Source organism: Branchiostoma lanceolatum, chromosome 2 (genome assembly GCF_035083965.1).
Source record: "Branchiostoma lanceolatum isolate klBraLanc5 chromosome 2, klBraLanc5.hap2, whole genome shotgun sequence".
Taxonomy (NCBI): domain Eukaryota; kingdom Metazoa; phylum Chordata; class Leptocardii; order Amphioxiformes; family Branchiostomatidae; genus Branchiostoma; species Branchiostoma lanceolatum.
The window spans coordinates 29,060,713-29,081,447 of record NC_089723.1 but is presented as its reverse complement, the minus strand read 5'-3'; the positions used below and the strand labels follow the sequence as shown (position 1 = coordinate 29,081,447).

Sequence of the window (20,735 nt, the reverse complement as noted above, 5' to 3'; positions counted from 1 at the left end):
AGCTGTTCCAAAAGAAGTCTGTCCTTATTACTTATAGAGCATGTAAATGTGTACGAAGCAGAAACACTGTCACAAAAATCGTATATATGTTTTTAAAAAGGGACATGTTTTTTTTATAAGGGGGCAAATTAAATCCACATATGTTTTGAAAATAGGGCCGTTTTTTTAAAGGGGGCAAATTAAATCCACATATGTTTTGAAAATGGCACATGTTTTTAAAAAGGGGGCAAATTAAATCCACATATGTTTTGAAAATGGCACATGTTTTTAAAAAGGGGGCAAATTAAATCCACATATGTTTTGAAAATAGGACATGGTTTTTCTTATGGGTCATATCTTTTAAAACAATATGCATCTTAAAAATAACCAAAATGAGAATATGAGACGAAAAAAAAACATACACCATTTTCATTTTGTACCGTGTATAAGTTTATTCCCCAATCCAGGAAACCCACCGGTTTGCAAAGTGGTGCTTTCAAAATGGTCTATCGTTTCCGATTTACCCCCCATTTTGATAGTGGTGCTTTCCAGTTACGCCGATTTCAAAGTGGTCGATTTCAAAGTGGTCGATTTCAAAGTGGTCGATTTCAAAGTGGTCGATTTCAAAGTGGTCGATTTCAAACTCCAAACGGAAATGAAATGACGTAAGTCGGAAATGACGTAAGTCGACGCTCATCGCCAGAGAAGCCACCAAGTATCGGTGATCGCTGTTAAACTTATACACGGTACAAAATGAAAATGGTGTATGTTTTTTTTTCGTCTCATATTCTCATTTTGGTTATTTTTAAGATGCATATTGTTTTAAAAGATATGACCCATAAGAAAAACCATGTCCTATTTTCAAAACATATGTGGATTTAATTTGCCCCCTTTTTAAAAACATGTGCCATTTTCAAAACATATGTGGATTTAATTTGCCCCCTTTTTAAAAACATGTGCCATTTTCAAAACATATGTGGATTTAATTTGCCCCCTTTAAAAAAACGGCCCTATTTTCAAAACATATGTGGATTTAATTTGCCCCCTTATAAAAAAAACATGTCCCTTTTTAAAAACATATATACGATTTTTGTGACAGTGTTTCTGCTTCGTACACATTCTGTGTTAATCCAATTTTGTTTCCAAAACTTTGATTGCCTAATAGTGTTGATTGTAGCCAATGGTATCAGCCCATTGCTGAGCCAGCTCATTGTTCATCCCGGGATCTCCTCGGTACCGACAGCCACGGGGTTAAATCTTACAGAATCAGGCTACTAGATTCTGATAGTAATCAGAACGATTGGCTCTCGGAAATAGTCGCCAATAGCCGCCTGGCATTTGGGACGGTTCAAGGACACTCTATAGAATGTCATTGAACCGTGTTATTTTTATGTTCTTCTGTGTTATGTAACCCTTATCTCCTTATATATCAAGGAGGTTATATAACCATCTTGTATATATATATAAGACATTGGCATCATTCCAGTCCCGTTTTGTGACTGTCACTCTGGTGCTGGGCTCAGGCTGCCAGGTCCACCATGATGACTGCAACCACTTCAACTTTACCCTTCACTGAAAGGTCCAACCCACTGACTCAGAACATCGATGTGGCTGACTCCAAAGGTTGGTTACTCTGATAATTTGATTCTCATCATAATTATAACACGTACTCCCTTTCCACGAGAGGCTGATTATAAATGCCTCTCGTGGAAAGGGAATATGTGTTATAATTGTGATGAGAATTATCATTTTTGCTGAGCGGCCAAACATTCAACGGGGAACTTGTTCAACAATTTTTATGGATAAATAACAAATGCCGAATCTCAGGCCCTTTGCTCTCTGATGTTATGTAACATTGATTATTATGGTAGGATTATACTGGATTATTAATTATACAACTCCATATACTATCCTTTCATTGTCTTTGCAGATGAATAGCTGTCCACTTTCTTAAGTGGACTCTTCTGTTTCATATATGAAGTGTGTTTTGCTGATGTTGTGTATAACATAATGTATCTGCAGGTATTGTGGACATGCTCCACAGCTGTGATGAAGAGATGTTGGCAGGATCATTTCAGTTCCCGGTAAGATATTGAGAACAAATTACTACAGTAACTGTAATGTTATATCTTGAAATACTAGCAGTGGTTTTATTTTCACGGCAAGCTGTTACGATAACCGCAAAATCATGACACTGGGGGTCTGCAAATATGTGTTTTGTTATTCCACTGTACAACAAAACTGGACTGCATGCCACTCAAACCTTTGTTTTCCTCCTAACTTATATAACCTGAAATATAACCAGTGTGAGAGTAAAATGCACAGTGTAAGACAGTATCATAATATCCTACCTTCTAATTGTGGCATGGTGTTAGCACATGTGCACAAGACTTTCCTCACTCCACCCAGGTGTAAGAATGGTAACCTGACTTTGGTTGGCTAGGTTAAAGAGAATAGCAACCCACTGCACCTACGGTTTCAAAAAAGCTATGGGACTTAATCTTTACTACCTCCTTTACCTTCCATATGTATTTGAGCTGACATGTTTTCAGCGTTATACATTTTTGAATTGGATAGAAGTGCACTGTCCTTTCAACTGTATTGTTGGCTTAAATCAAGGACAATCAACGGGTTACTAACAGTTTTATCAATATACACACAGGGTCTGCAGGATGATTCAACAGTGAGAACTATCTTGGGTGCTGTTGATCACATTGCTGCTATCATGCAGGTAATGGGCAATTTTGTTTTGCAGTTTCAAAATTGCAGTCCAAGAATTGTTGGCCCTTGCATAGGAATGAGGATTTCACATAAATCAGGATTGGAAAACAAACGCAAGAAGCTATGGATAGAATTGTTATAATGACATCGGTACTCACTAGTACGTCTTTAAAAATTTGTGGACTGGTGGTTTCATTTTCGTTGTGCATCTCCACCGCAAAATCATGACATCACAAAAATGTGTATTGTTTGAAATTAAATTCCTGCGAAGATAAACAAATTTACAGTAAGTGATCTATAAAAAAAATAGCAGCTTTTGGGCTCTCTTTTAAGTAGATGTCTCTGGTACTGCAATAGAATCTTGTTTTAAAAAAATGCTTTCTGCACCTACAGGAGCCAGAGGACTGTTTGGTTGTGATGTCAGGATGTGGCACGTCCGGAAGGATGGCATTCCTCGCTGCTGTGAGTACAACAACTTTTTGTATTCGCAGAGAATGACAGCAAATCATTCATTCCATTAATCTGCATTGTGGGGGTCATATCTATGACTTGTAATTGCAGCAACCTCTTCATCAGTGTGAACTTAAAACCACTGCAAAAATATGGTAAGTAATTCCCTTGCTCTTTTGCCCTCCTACCCCCTTGTTCCAACCATGAACTAAGGACCATTGCAAACTCTCCATTTTCTTCCTACTGCGAAATTAAGTCCCCGCGAATGTAAAGACATTTGCAGTGCTAATAATCTTTATTATCACATGTGTGCAGACAACATGTAACAGGTTGCTGAGAGAGAGTGGGAGGCAAGCTTGCTGTGCATACCTCATCGCTGGTGGTGACAGGTCCGTACAAAATTTTGTACAGAAATTAGAATTTCGTACAATTATGTTACAGACTTTGTACCAAGAATCTCAAGATAGCTGTTGGTGTTTTTGTTGAAAGTTTGCTGTGCCCTATATTTTTTCAGAGCTCTGCTGACATCCCAGGAGGCACCAGAAGATGACCCCTTGCTGGGAGCGAGTGAACTGCAGCAGGTAGCGCTTGATAGGTGTCACTTCTGCTTGAAATTACCAACGGCAGTTTTGTTGAGAAAATTTGGCCTGTTTGTTACTGTGCTGTAAGAACATGATTGTATAATGTAAACCCTTTGAGCTTTATTCAGATCATATTAAGGAATTTGATTATTTTGTGAAACTTGGGAAACTGATTGCACCCAAAAACAGAAATAGAAATACCAGTATAGGACACAGTTAAAGCAACTGAAAGTCATCATTTCAGCAGTCATATTCAGCATAACAGCTGCTTTTCATAATGATGTGCAGAAATGTTCGCAGTGGTTTTATGTTAGCGGTTTTCGCGGCGACCGTTTCACCGCAAACTTAAAACCCCCACAAACATTTTCGTCCAACACTGTAGGAGTATATGATTGGAGCACTGTCGCAAACTTAAAACCACCGCGAACAGTCCATTTTCACCTTAGCGCAAACTAGAAACCACATGAACTTAAATGCATTTACAGTATCTAGAAAGAAGTCAAAGGCAAGTCCATAGAATTTTGTATGAAAATGTGTGAATTGCTTATATTGTGTAGATTACGAAAATAATGTATCATAAGATGACTGCTAAATTTTTCTGAATCATTGCATAATGTATAATGCGAGATTGTGCAGTATGATATCATATTTCTTTCTCAGGCTGTTGCTGGGAAGAAGAAAGTTTTCTATATTGGGATCACCTGTGGACTTTCGGTAAGGACCTATATCTGTAAAACACTGTAAAGAATGGTTTTCTCCTTGGTGCTGAGAGTGAAGTTTGTAGAACACTAAAGAATGTTTCTCTCCCTGGTGCTGAATTTGTAGTCTGTAGAACTCTATAAAAGAATGGTTGTTTCCTTGGTGCTGAATGTGTATTCTGTAGAACACTGTAAAGAATGGTTATCTCCTTGGTGCTGAATGTGTATTATATACAACACTGAAGAATGTGAATCTGAGAAACAACAGTTTTGATTTTTTTGTTGCCTAAAGAATGTAACCTGTTGCATCTGTCTTCACCTGGCAGGCTCCATATGTGGCAGGACAGCTGGACTACTGCCTGCAGCACCTGGAGACGTTCACACCTCTGCTCATGGGCTTCAACCCTGTACAGCTGGCTAGGTGAAAAATTGGCAAACACTGAGTCTGCAATTCAAAAAATTATAAACAAATAAGATAAAGAAAAGAATATAGAAAAGAAAAACAAAAACAAATGATGACAAAAATATTTATCATAAACAGTCAAAGTGTTTACCTCACTTATTTGAGTCTCACCAGAGCATTATTCCTTGAGATCGGGTTGCAAAGTAAATTTGGATTTTAGCTTGTTGTTCTACGATAACCCCATTGCTTTTCTTTGAAGGAATCATGGCATAGAGACATGGGACAAGACTGTTAAGGATGGTACGTATGAGCTGGAGTTCAAAATATGATCATAGCGCATCTAAGTCATTCCTGTAACTTATTCTTTTTGTGTCAGTTTTTGTATTTGGTAGAATTTGATATATCGTCTTTGAGATATGCAAAGTCAAGAAAATACAATACTATATTAGCTGCCAACGGTAGCATGAACTTCAAGGTTGTTGTATTATTTTGTATTGAGAGAATCCTCAACTCTTTTTCAGTTGTGGAGGAAATGGAACGTGCAACAAAAGACAATAAGGCCTTCATCCTCAACCCGGTCGTTGGGGTGAGGTTTTATCATAATCACCAGTATTGTAAACAGTAAGTTAGTGTACAATATGAAAGGTAGTCCACAGCAAATGTGCTGGTAAAATGTTCAAGTTCTCAATGAAGATAACTTCACTTGCTTGGAAGTCATTACTACCTATCAATCAATTTATGAATACAGGAAAACAGTCAATGGCTTCTCATCTTTGGGACCCCCTTATACATACAGGTGTAGCAAACTGAAAAATACCCCTGACCAGAATGTAGTGCCCAGTTGCATTTTGGCTAGGGGTACGTTCTGGACTGCTTCAACTTTGAACACTTGATGGAGTAAGGATGGCTCCTTCATCGTTTAAACATTTAAAAAAAGATTTGAACTGTAATTGTCCAACACAAGCACCAACACCAGTCTTTGTCAAGGAAAAAACCCATCCACCACTTCTGTAAAGCTCAGCATCAAGATAAGACAAGATCCTATATAGTAAGGAAACTTATACTTAAAATGTTTCAGCCTGAGCCAATCACTGGTTCAACCCGTATGAAGGGTGGCAGTGCTACCAAGATCCTACTGGACACCATACTGCTACTGGCAGCCCAGAAGGCTGTAGACCAATGTGCCATCAATGAACATACAGTCAGGTATTATAATTGTGTAATCCTTTTTTCATAATTTTTATCATCTATTTCTGATCACCATGCTTGCGTATTACTGACTTTCGAAGTGACAGTTGATTTGACATATGACATGACATGTTCAGTCTAAAAAGCAAAATTGACCAAAATGTGCACAGCTGTATCCTTTATCACTAATATTATTGTATGCCAATATGAAGTGTGATATTGTAGTTTTACAATGTACCTGTTATGTGAATGTAAAACCCAGTCAAGGCTGCCCCCAGCTTTCAGTTTTAGGCCGTCCCACTCATTGTTTGGGAGCCCATTTTGTTATTTTTGTCAATTTAAGCCAACGAAAATAGATTTTTTCATCAATTTCATGTCAAGAAGTTCAGATTTTTTTTATGGATGGAGTGACATTTTTTTCTCATCCCAACAAGCATATTTCCCCATCTTTGTTGTGTACCATACGAAGAATAGAAATCTGTTTTCCTTGCAGAGCATTTCTGAGAGCTTACAGCCAGTGTGTAGAAAGTGTGTACTCTAAAGCAGCTGACATATCCTGCCTGGTCAGTAATGCAGGTAAAAGGTAAGGGTCCTTCAACTTAACTTTCAGGGCAAACATATTTTGCAAAATGATAGGTGAAAGAAACATGTGCATCAATACCTTTCTTAAGGTAAATCCCCTCGTGGGGCATTACTCCCGAGATAGTCGAAAATGAAAAACTTTGAGTCAAGTTATGATAATGGTATGAAATGTTTTGGAATCCACTTTTTTGTCTGATGTTTCATCTTCAACTGTATATAAGTTTAACAATTAATTTTCAGCGCATTTTGCTTTCCTTATAACTTAGCTTGCAAGCAAGTGGGCACATATACTACTTCGGGGCTGGAACAGCAGGCATCATGGGATGTATCGATGCGTCAGAGTGTGTGCCAACATATGGATCAGGTAACAAGATGTGATTATTTATTATATAACCATTATTTCAGAGTAGGTACACCGGACAATTAAATTCCATGTCAACTTTCAACAAGTATTCAGCTATTAGGTGTTCTTCCAGTTTAGCTTTTGGTTTATTTTCTTAGATCTGAGAATCAACAAATTATATTGGTGTGGTCTTTCCACGTTTTCTTTTCATGTTGCTATTCTTTCAGTTTAGCATTATTTCTTTTTGATCCAAGAACCAAAAAACTCAATTGGAGTGGCCTATCCATCACATTTTAGGGATATCCCAATATCTCAACTTGTAGCACAGTTGAGCTCCTGGTTCCAATTTGTTGCTAACTCTGAGACCCCGGTTCAATACTGGGTCAGGACATCTTGGTTGGGGCTTTCTGAAGGGACGTAAAATGGGTGTCCAGTGTTGAAGGAGGTGACTCGAGCAGGTTTAAGGGTAAGGGCTAGCAGCCCACCTTGTAAAAGTACATGTATACCCTGCGTGCTACTGAAACAGCAAGGAAACTTGCTGCCCTATGTGTCACTAGGCATAACAAGGGTTTGAACGATCCATCAAATTTGCTGTTTTACTCCAACGATCAGATCCAGAAGATGTGCGAGGTTTCCTGCGAGGTGGCTACGACACGCTCAACAATGCAGATGGCTGCCTAGCTAACCTGGGTCCTCTGTACAGGCTCTCCTGGAAGGACTTCTGTGACAACATACTGGGCCGCTTTTGCTCCTCTGATTCTGCCATCTTCCTTCTGTCTTCACCTGGTCAGTAATGTTTCTAAGTTGTGTTGTTTTTATTTGTTGTATCTTTGCATATATGCTTCATTCTTTCAATGTTAAGAGGATAATTTTTTTATTGGATTTATGGGTCGGTTAATGTTCGGTAAGTACTGCAAATATCATAAAGCCCTGTACCTTCCAGTAAGTTAACCATCATTGTGCTGAATGTCTGTCAACAGATGAGCTGGGACCCTGTGCCGACTTGGCAGAAAAGCTGAAAAAGACTGGTGGCCATGTCATGGCAGTCTTGTATAATTTTCAATCAAACGATGCCAAGGTAGGTCTACACTTAGATTCACCAGCATTTCTCAAAGACCCCAACTTAGAAGGACCAGAAAATATTGCCTTCAAATCAAGTTGCAACTTTCGTAGATAAAATGTGGACTTTCTAATAAAATGGTCAACAATCTTTTTAGTGCATGCCAGGTCACATTCGTCATATGACAAAGTCACACAACCTCGAACTCCATTCTTGAGATAGTTGTGCATGCGTCCTGCATAAGTTAGCAGTATTGTTATGGAACAGATTGTCTTAGATTCTTGTTGGGGGCTGGTTCTGGCACAGAATACTTGAAAGTTCTATGGCATCAAAATTGCACAACGACGTAGGATGAATGTGACAGCGCCATAAAGGTTGCTTTGACAATATCAATAATGGTTTATTGGTCAGAAATTACCCGTGCAATGGCAGCCTTTTTATTCCTGAATTGGTGCAGGGTTTACAATCACAGAATCATATTTGCTCCACACTTGCATTTTGTGGAATTGTCGCAAGGGTCTGGGTGGCTGTCATTCGGCGCCACCAGGTACCCCTTCACACCTACATGTAGGTGGAAAGTCGTGTAAGTGCCTTTCCTAAGGACAGAATGTCGGACACAGTGCTGTCAGGAATCAAACTCGGAACCTCTCACCCTCGAGTCCGATAGCCTAACCACTAGGCCACTGACGCAACGAATATGATTGTGTACCACCAATAAATGTAATGTTGCATTACCATCTATTTGCAGATGTCGGCATCCTTCAGCACAGTCTTTCCCCAGTCTGTCATTCTTCAGATGCCACCAGTCCCAGCTACAGGAGGGTCAGCAGCTGTACAAGCAGCAGTCTGCAGGTGAGGGCCATGCCACATTTCTTACATTGACAGGTCAGGGTAGCAAATTGAGGGCATTCTTGGGATAGTTGTGGAGGTGTCATGCTAGTTAAAAATTCAGCTGTCGGACGGAAAATGTTGTAGTAAACCCTTGTCAATGATCGGTTCTGTCATTGTGGCATCATGTGGCGTAATGGTTCAACTTCAAGTGTTTGGAAACCCCTGATATGCCTCAATGTTGTGCCCTTGGGAAAGGTGCTTTACACAACTTTCCTCTCTTCACTCAGGTGAATATGAGTGCCTAGCATCGACTAGGGATGTTCCTTGGATAAGATGTTAAATGGAGATCCCATGTTTGAGGAGATCCACACATTGAGCAGATCAAAGAAGCCACCACGCTTATCAAAAAGAGTAGGGGTCCTAATCCCAGTGGGAGTGGTCCATAACCTTACACTAAGTTACAGTCCTATGGCCACACCTGGGGCAATTACTGTCTTATTGAGGTCACCTGAGTTAGCACTGAATGGTAGCTTCTCCAGACCCTAGTAACCTAGATTTGCCAATTGTAAGCTCCTTGCAATTTAGCCCCTGGCTACAAAGAGAGTAGTTGGCCCACCCAATATCAATAGTAAATTATCTTCCAAAGCAATTTTTGACCATCTTGTGTTTAGGCGGCTGGGTGAGTTTGCTCTGAAGTTAGTCTGTAACTCTGTCTCCACGGGGGCACACATCATGGTGGGAAAAGTCTTCCAGAACTTCATGGTCGATGTCCAAATCAGGTAAGACATCAAAACTACATTTAACCTTCTCACTACTGCCAAACCGCATAACCAATATAGATTTGGTGCCTAACGGCTTCCTTAAGCCGGCGTCACAATTCATGCGAGCATCGGCCGATTTTGTAGATCGCCGGAAGCTCGCCGAATTTCAAATTCGCCCGAGTGTCGGCCATATTTTTCGCTGAAAACCTGCCCCGTCACAAATTGAACGGAGCTCGGGCGACGTCCGTCGAACACTAATAATCATAAATCCCACATAAGACGGTACCATGTCTTGGACACGGACGAAGTCAGAAGCAACTAACCTGGTAACAAGCTCAAATTTGGACTAACTTTACTTTCTGAGTTGTGGCAAATCTGTCGGGCATGAGTGAAGTGGGTGGGCACACTGAAAATAATAACCTAAACAGGAATTTTGTCATAAACCAATCCGAATACTAGTGCAGGAGCCACAAAGTCAACAGATCAGTCGTTTAACCCCCATCTAAACATTTTCAGCAAACGGAAATCGACCAAAGCTCGGGCGAACGCTGTCCGAGCTTCGGCCGACCGTTGATAAGCCTATCGACGCCCTGCCGACGCTTGGGCGTGCCTCGGCAGACAAACATAGATCTACAATGACTCAGTAGACTTTCAACTAGTCATTTTGTAAGGGAAAACTCAGGAAATCAAGTCAAGTCTCAAAAGTCAGGCCCAAGTTCATTAATATATGAATTTAAACATCCAAACCAATACAAAAAAGAAACAAGGAGTATTGTCTTCGGTGTCCACATTTCATTTATAATAAGATTGTTTCAATGAAAATTTAACTTTGCAATTGAATTGTCTTTCATTGGAAAAGTTTGGCAGCATTCTTTGACAAGTGATATTAGTATTAGTTAATATTACAGTGTTATTCATCATCTTATGTTATAAGCCAAGCTGTCGTTACCTCTTATCTATAAACAAGAAGGAGGTCGGCCGGAGCCCGTCCAAGCTCCCATCGACACCTGCACAACCCTCGCCCGAAACATGCCTTACTTTTCATGAGTCGGCCGGAACACTGACGACGGTCGTCCGATAATTGTACAAAGCCCGTGCGAGGCTCGCACGAGGCCGAAGAGTTCGGGCGACCTCCGACCGACCAAAAATCGGGTCTAAAATCGTCGGATGCCCGCCCGAATATTGGCCGAGCGCGGGCCGTTGCTCGGGCGAGCTACGGGCAAACTGTTGACGAGCTGTGCGAGTTCAAAAATCGTCGCCGAGGCCTCGCTGAATTTAAGCGCAGCTTCCAGTGCCCAGCGAACGTCGGCCGAGCTCCGAAAATTCGCCCGAAGTCCGTAGAATCGACAGGACGTCGGCCGTACTTCGCCCGAAAATCGCCATTTGGAGCTCGCCGACAAGTCGGCCGAGCTAAATTCTTGATTTGTGACGGGGGCTTTAGCAGGTTTAAGGTTAAGGTTCATCACATTAAAAACTTCAAGAACTTTCCGACTCATAGATGAGTTAAGTTTATCTTTTATTTAGTTGGAGTTTTTGATCTTTAAGATATGACTACCATTTGTATATTTTTAAGTCACTGTGAGACTGCTAGCCTGGGTGCCATCCAATACTACTTGGGCTCCTGAAAAAATCAGAGCAGCAAGTGTAGGAGCCCTGGTAGTACTAGTAATCGGATGGCACCCAGGCTATGAGACTGCAGCCATAGAGGTTTGTGATTCCTATATATCAAATCTGACTCTGTCCTTTCTTTTGCAGGAACAACAAACTGTTCTACCGTGCCATCAGAATTGTTCAGGCAAGTACTTTCAGCAGCATGTTGCTGATCGCTTCGTAAGTTGTGTTTAAGCTTCAAAGAAGGCTTCATCTATAATGCCGAAAATAATTTCATCAGGTTGGTAAAACATAGGATATTGGAGTTTTCTTTTCACACAACCAGTCACTTCTTACCTCCTGACATTTCCGTGTCTGTCAGACACCTTCTTCAGAGCTCCTGACTGCAGTCAGCAGGTAAGAAGTGACTGATTGTGTAAAAAGAAAACAGTACTCCAATATTCATCTATAATGGTTTCTCTGGAGAAATTTGATTGATAATTTTGTTTTGCTGATCATGCTTCACTTTCTACCAACAGCATCTAAGTGACTGCAGTGATGCCGCTGCCACCAGGGCTGTCCTGTCGGCGCTGTATGATACAGATGATGTCACACCACTGGCAGACATCAATGTGTCACAGCACGTGGATAGAGGAACCAAACAGGAAAAGGTGAGATCACATGATTTGGAACTAGATATATCATAACTGCCTTATGACTGGGATGTCCCTGTATGTGGCTCAACTGATAACAGCCTAATAGTTGAGCTCCAGTTTCCAATAAGTTGGTAACCGAGAGGGTCAGGACATCTTGGTTGGGGCTGCACCGTCTTTCAGAAGGGACGTAAAGTGGGTGTCCTGTGTTTGAGGAGGTGCCTCAAGCATATTAAAGAGAAATGACCAGCAACCCCTCCCTGTAAAAAATATACACTGCTACTGAAGCACCAAGGAAAAGTGACTCCCTATGTGCCACTAGGCACCACAAGGGTCTGAACAAACTGAACAATGATAATCTGTGTTAATATCCTGGCTGCACTTCTGAATATTCTTGTCTTACCTTTCCCCTTCTGGTTGCCCAGGTTGTCCCCATTGCGCTCCTGTGTGCAGCTCTACAGATGAGTCCCAGTCAGGCCCGACAGCAGCTGACGGTCACGCCTGTCATCAGGCATGCCATCTCAGCCGTGGTCACCAAATAACTGTCTCTTCTTCAACCCTGCCAGACGGGTGTTTCGGCATCTTTTAATACTGTAGATGAATGTTTCAAGTTTTTAGTGGTTTAGTGTTTTGCTCTTTTCGCGGTGACGTCTTCAAATGCTTGTTCTGTCTTCTGCCTGCCTACCATCTTGTTTCAACTGAGAACTTATTTTCTCCCTACCGCAAAATTAAATCGCCACGAACTTCAATGCATTTACAGTAGACATTTGGGGGGGATGTCTTCAACTGTGTCTATGTGTATCAGGCTGATTTATTTCAACCAAAGATAGAACTATTGAATATGATAAAGATTATATTTACCAGGTACATGCAAGTAAATCATTTCATAGATTATGTAGTTATCAGCAGGAGGTAAATTTCTCAAAAAACATGTGGAAATGTTACTTAGAACTATTTAATATTTTATGTAATCTGCTATCATATAATAATACTTGTTATGACATTTTCTATAACATTTGTACCTCAATTACAGTTTTAACACTACGTCTACCTGATTTTAAGTATCAAATGCCTGGAGTATGAACAGGGGACCATCTTTAAGAATAATATGAGGAATTTTCATATCTGACAACTTGATCAAAAAAGAGAAATTGATATATGTGTGGCAATTGTTATTTTACTAATGTACTCAGTGATGGCATTAACTTATGATGAAGATATTAATGATAATACTTGTTGACAAAATATTGATAAGCTATTAGTGACAAAAGATTTTTTAAATCCAAAACTGTTATCAAAATAACATTTTTTGATAAATAGAAAGCAATGCCAAGGCTTAATGCCTCATTATTAAGTATCTCATTCATTTTTATACTTGAATTATTACCAGAATTTTGGATTGTAATACTTCATCATACTTTTGAAAATGACCTATGATATGAGGCATCTTTTGTTTGTATGTCCGTGACTGAAGCTATACCTCAACAATACACAGGGATAGTAAGTTACATGATAGTAACATTCAATTGAATGATTGTTATGGTACCAAATACTTCATATTCTCAACTTGCAACAGTCAGTAGAGAAAGGCACAAATTCAAAGCTGCTTTATTTTGCTTTTGGTGCATAGATTTTAGCTACAGCAGGGAGAATATCAAAATTACTATCTTTCCCAAGGAAAAATACATTATACATGTTCTGGATATTCGATGGTCTCAAATTTTCCGTCCACTTTTTCAATGCAACATGACTGGTAGTGGTACGCTGCGTGGCAAAGATTGTATTGCACCTCTTACACGTGTGTTTACTCTTCATCTAATAAATGCAGAGGAATATCCAGCTTTGTCAGAAACATTATTCTTATATATAATACATCACAGTAAGCAACTGATACCATTATGGAAACATTTCTTTAGAATATTCAGGATTGGTTTACCATTGGTCCATAGAAGCATTGGTCTGACTAAGACAAAGCTTTATGCTGTCATTTTTCCTCTTCTATCCACTGATCATTGACTGAGCCTCCAAAATATGTCTGAATCGGAACTTAATATTGTTAAATCAGAAAACAGTTTCTTCTAATTAACTTACTTTATAAAAGACATGCCTACTAGTGTATCAAGAATCTTCTGATTTTTGTTTGTATCTCCAATTATGCTACAAACAGTTGATAATGTTTTTTTTACAATGTGAAGAAAGTTGCCCCATCCCCAGGCTGAGTTGCAAAGAGGCTTTCTGCCACTCTCTTGCTCCTGGTCGGACTGTTGTCGTAGAATCCGGATTGGACCGCCTTGAGGAAGTCCTGCAGCTTGTCGGCCGGTACCAGCGACACGGCGCAGCCGCCGAACCCTGCGCCGGTCAGACGTGACCCCAGGGCTCCCGCATCACTGGGGGAGAAACATATAACAAATTACATACACGGGATAAACTTGATCAAACTGCCCCCTTGCACGTTGTGTTGGAACTGTAGGGGAATATTTGTGTCTTATGCATATACATGCTATGGTCATAATTTTGGGTAGTAGATAGATTTTAGGTTGGGGAAAAGTGGTATAAGTTTAGGCCCCCTAGAAGCTGAATTGGAACTGCAAGTGTGATATCAGAATACACATTCAGCACCAATGAGAGAACCGGTCTGTATAGCGTTCTACAGACTACACATTCAGCACCAAGGAGAGAACTATTAGTTGTAATGTTCTACAGACTACACATTCAGCACCATTATCTTTATAGTGTTCTACAGACTACACATTCACCAAGGAGAGAACTATCAGTTGTAATGTTCTACAGACTACACATTCAGCACCATTATCTTTATAGTGTTCTACAGACTACACATTCACCAATGAGAGAACTATTAGTTGTAATGTTCTACAGACTACACATTCAGCACCATTATCTTTATAGTGTTCTACAGACTACACATTCACCAAGGAGAGAACTATTAGTTGTAATGTTCTACAGACTACACATTCAGCACCATTATCTTTATAGTGTTCTACAGACTACACATTCACCAAGGAGAGAACTATTAGTTGTAATGTTCTACAGACTACACATTCAGCAACATTATCTTTATAGTGTTCTACAGATTACACGTTCAGCACCAAGGAGAGAACCATTCTTGTTCCTTGGTGCTGAATGTATATTCTGTAGAACACTCGTAAGAATCCATTCGTCTGCTCCTTTGTTATCCTATTTCAAACCATCCAGAGAACCATTCTTTAGTGTTCTATATACTACATATTCAGCACCAAGGACAGGACCACTCTATATATACTTCTACTGACTACACATTCAGCACCAAGGAGAGAACCTTACATGCAGAGCTGTGTCAGCTGGTCCAGTTCCGCACAGCTGCAGTTGTACAGGTCCCGGCAGCTGGCATGGCTGGCATTCATCAGCCGCCCCAGCTGCGAGAGTGCATCTTCTGGCTTCTCGTCACACACAGCTTTGAACTTGAAGACCCTGTCAGCTTCACTGTACACGTGAGCAGCTCGGTCATGCAGCTGGAATGTTGTCACTGAAAAGAAAATGATCATTTCAGGCTTTTCATATTTTTGGTGCTACATGAGCTGGTTGTATCATAATTGCTTTAAGTTGAACAGCAAATGGATCAATGAAGCACACTCGCTTCAAATTAAACTTTTGTCAAGTAGCAACTTAACTGTTACAAAGACTGTCCATCTAGCCATATAATATAGTGAGGCAAAAGATGCACAACATTGGAATATCTTATATACAGGTGTCATCAAGCTGCAGTTAGGAAGAAACTGCTAGTGACTCCATAAAGATTTCCCCCCCAACTACAGGTATGTTTATGCTGGTAGAAGAGTTTGACTGAGACTTACAATCTTTGGTGTTCTGGCTGAGACTGGTTTCTTGCAGTTCTTCTGCAGTCACTCCCAGTTCTTTGCAGACCTAAATAAAAGAGTATGTATACCATAATACGGTGTGATTTAAGCCTTGGAATGTCATGAGAACAACAGGTCAAAATTTAAGAACAATTTGCAACAGATAATTTTGGTAACGCTGTAAGAGGTTCAGAGCTACACTAAGTAGCAACAATGTTGTTATAAAGATAATTGTTTCTATTCCTGTAGAATTGACCGATTTCTATTGATAAGATAGGGTTAAAATTCACCATTCACTATTTGCAACCAAATGTCCCTGTAGCTCAGCTGGTAGCAGCCTCACAGTTGAGCTCTTGGTTCCAATTACTTGGTAACTGGGAGAGCCCAGTTCAATCCTGGGAAGGATTGGGGCTGCACCTGTCCTTCAGAAAAGACACACCTCCTTGAACATGGGACTTACCTGGATCACGTTAAAGGGAAAGGGCTAGCACAAAAAATTGCTACCTTGTGTACCACACAACTTAACGAATGATGAACCCTCTCCCACCTACCTCCTCCCTGCTGTAAGGGTCCTTATGTAGAAGTTTGTCCACGACCACGCCCATCTCCTCCAGGGACACGCCCAGTGCTGCCTGAAGATCTCCCAGCTTCCGCAGCTTCCTCCACTCCAGGCCTTTAGACTTTGCTATGAGCTGCATATCAAAGAAACAATTTATCTATGAAATTTCATAGACACTCATCTATGAAATTTTCACAGTGGTTTGATGTTTGTGGTTTTAGCAGTAATCACAATGTATACAGACTATGATCCGTTGATGAAGATTAGACATCCAGGTAGTAAGATACGCCAAAAATAGTTACTCAAGCAACTGGATAAAATTTTGAAACAGTCAGATGTTTCAGACAGCATCCACTGTCTTTCGTCAGTGACTGTATAGACTATGGTTTCCTACCTGAGCTGCCAGTCGACACTCCACCACTCTCACATTGTAGTGAGCAAAGGCGGCCTTGTTGGCCTCCACACAGGAGTTGGAGATTACAAACACCACTCCGTCAGGCAGGGACACATCTGTGGCCTTTAGTGGGTTGAACTCTATAAGCTTGGCCTTCAATTAAAATGTACGAATGGTGAGTTGATATCAGAGGATCTCATCACAATCTGATTGTGAATTGCAATTAAAAAAATTTAAAAAATACAGTCTTATTCTCTAAATCTGTCATATTATATTAGCGCCCTCCACACCATCACCAAAATGCAGTTGCCAGGCAGCAGAGGTCGAGGTAGACCTAGGAAATCGTGGATGGAGTGTGTCAGGAAGGACATGAAGGTGTGCGGCCTGACCAGCGTTAACCCCCTGGACAGAGCTGCATGGAAGAGGGGTGTGACGACTAGCCGGCTGCTGCCCACCCCTGTGTCAGGGACCCCGGCAGCAGTTTAATCAAAATACCGGATACTACTACTACTACTCCCACACCATAAGGTGTATAGTGCGGGGCCCATCTCCGTTTTGTAGCCCTGGGCCACACTGGGGTACAATCACTGCAGCAGGGGGCTACTCCACTGGCAGTGGAGTGTGTTTAACTTCCATACTGTTTCAGAAGTATGTACCATTTTTATACCAGTCTTTGGTATGACTCAATGCGCCTCCTATCCAGACGTGTCCTACCCGGGCGCAAACTCGGGCCTTCTGGCCCCTCATAATTTGAACCAGATGTGGTAAGTGACAGGTGCAGATCACTGCACCACAGGGACACCCCCCAAGTGACTATGTAATACTGTCAAAAGAATTAGGATAGTCTGTATTCAAGAAGTTCATCCATTATCTTGACCTAAAAATGAACTAGAACATATGCTTGTAGATAGGTTTTGCATTGTGAAAATTAAGCATCTCTAGAAGGCAATGAAATGACAATTCAGGAAAAAGATGTCCTGCGTGTGAACTTACAGTGCCAGCTTCAGCCAAGAAGGAGATGGACTGGTCCATTCCTCCCCCCTCTGTACCGATGTAACGTTCACACCAAGTACAAACCTCTGCCAGCTCTTTCTGTCAAGAGAAAATAAACCCTCATAATCATAAGCTGGAGTTGTGATGGTGTTCAATTAGATATGTATGGGTCAGTCTATTGACAACGAATATCAGGTGGGAATGAGTACCAAGCTTTGGTTAGGGACATTCCTTGGATAGGACATTAAATGGAAGTCCCATGTTTGAGGAGAGCCACACCTCGAGCATGTTTAAGAGCCCACACTTATCGAAAAGAGAAGGCGTCCTTCCCAATGTATTGGATCAAATAAATCCATCCAGATATGCTACTTGTACTCTTCAGTACAAACCTGGTGTGTTATGCCAAAAGGTGGTTTACCGGGTGAGCAATATACGAACAAACAAACCTTGGAAAGGCTGCAATTGTTGGCTCTTGCAGTCGTCATCCCAGAACAGCACACCAGAGCACTGGAGCTTGACAGGCCCGAACTCTTGGGAACAGTACCCTCCAACATGATATTCAGACCTGTCAATCAGGTACAGATACTTTTACTTTTGTAATTACACTATACTGTATTTGTACTCTAGTTTTTAGGTATATACTTATGTCATTTATGAAAAATATGTATACTTTTATCATGATACATTTCACATTTTTTGTTTTACAGAAAAAAGCATCAAAATACACTTTGTATATTTCTAAACAAATGAAAATGATTACTTTTATAAAGTTTATCTTTCCAAAAAGTAGCGAAGATAACAAGGAAAAATAAAGCCATCTAAAGTTATATAATCATATTTTCCAAAAAAGGTTCTTAATTTGCATAATTTGATTCAATTTCAATTTTTTCTTGATTCTCTATAGACACACAAATTTTGTCATGACAGAACGATCATAATTTTTGTGTTCATTAGCAATTAACTTCCATCAAATGACAGAACGACAGATGATAAGGAAAACCCTGACCCACCTGATGGCTTGTCAATCTTGCAGTGTTCAATCACACCTTTGAAGCCGCACAAGAAGTAATGGTACCAGCGCGGCTGGGATTTGTCAATGGTGAAGGCATCCACAGTGCTGGTAAACTCACTATGTCAACAAGAAAGCAACTTTGGACTGGAGATACCTATGTCACTGTATGTGTCCATCATGATTATCATCTTAAAAAACATGCCAATTTTGAAAGAATCAGCTGGTTTGCTGATGAGTTTATGGAAAAAAATCAGAGATTAAATGCATCATTTTCCCTATACAATATGTACATGTAGTGTACCAGGCACTTTTCTACAGTAACCTTGCTTGAAGTGCATGTAGCATGTACCTAAAGCTGGGGTCCACATTGGCCAAGGTAAGTTTCTGGTCATCAGTGGTGGCTGCTGCGATGACAATGTCCTGTTCTATGGCCATAGGAAGGACAGCATACCCACAGTAGTCTATGTGTTCACCTGTCACAAATAACACATTGATATATCAAATACATTTTGTACTAGTACTACTGTATGTTTCATTTCGTGCTTGTCACGACTATTAGCAGCTGTTTTCTTGGTGGAAATAGAGTGGCCAAAATACAAAGTAAGATGTTTGAGGATACAAATTATCACAGGAAACTGAATGACTTGTACAATGTTGAGAATTTCCATTTCATTTGTGGCCTGTGGTAGTATGTTCTTCCCACAAGGCTCTTGCCTGTCCTGTCCTTACTAGGGACAGGTGAGAGCATTGTGGTAGTTGTTCTTCTCACAAGACTCTCACCTAATTTCCCACAAGGCTCTTGTCTGTCCATTATTGACAAGGCACTGTAACCTTTTGACCACAGTGTTGTTCTTTCCACAGGGTGTTGTAACAGTTCTTCCCACAATGCTGAGACTCACCTATCTCTAGTAAGGACAGGCCAGAGGCTTGTGGTTTGTTTTAAGAACCGGGCCACAAGGCTCTCACCTAACTTCCCATAAGGCTCTTGCCTGTCCTTACAAGGGACCATAAACTTTTGTCCTCTTCATCGTAGAATTTGCATGATGTTTGGTTATTGAGGCCTTATAATTAAATCTCAAGATCAAATTCCTGGATATAACAGGCTCTCACTGGCAGTAGGCAAATATTATGTTCTTCCAACCTACTTGGAGATCACATATCTACATGTATGAACCTATAGCTACCAATGAGGTTGACCCGTCCTGGTGCTCTTGCAAAGAAGTCTGGGTCGGTTCCATATTTCTGTTTGAAAGATTCCCTCAATTTTGTAAACCTAAAAAACAAGATGATGAAATTGTTAAACTTGCCCTGTGATTGAAACTTAAGCTCTAGTTCACTTTTCTCTTCATGGACAACAGTCAAGGTTAGGACATTGGACTTTAATTGATCTGCGACTTGCGATTGATTGATTTTAATTGTTCTGAGAGGTTAGTGGGGCATTCATTCGTACTATTTATACACTCATATATACTTTGTACTGTACTATCATCTGATGGTTATCTTGAAGCATGTGAGCACTCAGAAAGACGATGATCATGATGATACCAAGGAATCAAGAAGGTTCAAAAAATGTTTTGAACCTATAGCTACAGTATTTGTATCCAAGGAGGTTTATATAGGTCTATATATCCTCCTTGTTGTATCTTAAGTATTTGTTATCAACCTACAGCACATTCCTTAACATTTTCAAACAATAACTTTCACAAGCGTTGGTCAAACCCTTCAGTTATGTGTTATGAAACCACCGCTTGTGAAAGTTATTGTTTGAAACCACACCCACTTCGGATTCAGACGTTTCTTACAAAGGACCGTTATTCTAAGCGTTTACCTGTCTGTAAGGTGGCTGGGGACAGGTTTCACTGCTGGAGCACCTGGTTCAGCCATTATGAATCTGTCTGCAGATGCACCTGCAGAGACCACCTGTTAATCTAGCACCTGGATACAAGCTCGTAAACGTTGTAAAAGCTACACGCCCCCTTGTAGGTGCCCTGCAAAACAAGCCAAGTGTACACACAACAGCTGACTAGCACATGACACGGAAGTGTACGTGGCGAGCCAACAGGGGTCAAGGACCCGGAAACAG

At 40.6% G+C, this 20,735-nt stretch overlaps 2 protein-coding genes across 2 annotated transcripts; one reads left to right on the top strand and one right to left on the bottom strand.

Annotated features, from left to right (window-relative positions):
• The first annotated feature begins 1,420 nt into the window (after window positions 1-1,420).
• On the top strand, window positions 1,421-13,677 carry LOC136428432 (glucokinase regulatory protein-like). The gene is made up of 20 exons (XM_066417925.1): window positions 1,421-1,602; window positions 2,002-2,063; window positions 2,642-2,710; window positions 3,094-3,162; window positions 3,466-3,539; window positions 3,665-3,731; window positions 4,392-4,445; window positions 4,756-4,850; window positions 5,092-5,132; window positions 5,354-5,418; window positions 5,911-6,038; window positions 6,514-6,603; window positions 6,869-6,966; window positions 7,558-7,731; window positions 7,926-8,023; window positions 8,754-8,857; window positions 9,508-9,615; window positions 11,353-11,392; window positions 11,727-11,858; window positions 12,266-13,677. Exons 1-20 carry the CDS (start codon window positions 1,518-1,520, stop codon window positions 12,380-12,382), a joined length of 1,770 nt encoding a protein of 589 aa, XP_066274022.1. The 5' UTR covers window positions 1,421-1,517; the 3' UTR covers window positions 12,383-13,677.
• LOC136428435 (N-acetylgalactosamine kinase-like) lies at window positions 13,433-20,660 on the bottom strand. Its single transcript, XM_066417928.1, has 11 exons — window positions 20,481-20,660; window positions 19,837-19,925; window positions 19,002-19,125; window positions 18,651-18,769; window positions 18,087-18,205; window positions 17,641-17,739; window positions 16,648-16,800; window positions 16,246-16,386; window positions 15,692-15,761; window positions 15,162-15,363; window positions 13,433-14,227 (listed from the first exon to the last, which is right to left on the bottom strand). Exons 1-11 carry the CDS (start codon window positions 20,534-20,536, stop codon window positions 14,023-14,025), a joined length of 1,377 nt encoding a protein of 458 aa, XP_066274025.1. The 5' UTR covers window positions 20,537-20,660; the 3' UTR covers window positions 13,433-14,022.
• Between the last annotated feature and the right edge of the window lie 75 nt (window positions 20,661-20,735).

What these genes read in the sequence shown, in the direction of transcription:
- LOC136428435 (XM_066417928.1), bottom strand. Translation starts at nt 20,536, where the DNA reads ATGGCTGAACCAGGTGCTCCAGCAGTGAAACCTGTCCCCAGCCACCTT. An exon ending in AATGTGGACCCCAGCTTTAG is followed by an intron (nt 18,770 to 19,001) that starts GTACATGCTACA and finishes TTGTTGACATAG; the next exon opens with TGAGTTTACCAGCACTGTGG. An exon ending in CAGCTGACACAGCTCTGCAT is followed by an intron (nt 14,228 to 15,161) that starts GTAAGGTTCTCT and finishes TTTCTCCCCCAG; the next exon opens with TGATGCGGGAGCCCTGGGGT.
- LOC136428432 (XM_066417925.1), top strand. Translation starts at nt 1,518, where the DNA reads ATGATGACTGCAACCACTTCAACTTTACCCTTCACTGAAAGGTCCAAC. An exon ending in TCCTCAACCCGGTCGTTGGG is followed by an intron (nt 5,419 to 5,910) that starts GTGAGGTTTTAT and finishes AAAATGTTTCAG; the next exon opens with CCTGAGCCAATCACTGGTTC. An exon ending in ATGGTCGATGTCCAAATCAG is followed by an intron (nt 9,616 to 11,352) that starts GTAAGACATCAA and finishes TTTCTTTTGCAG; the next exon opens with GAACAACAAACTGTTCTACC.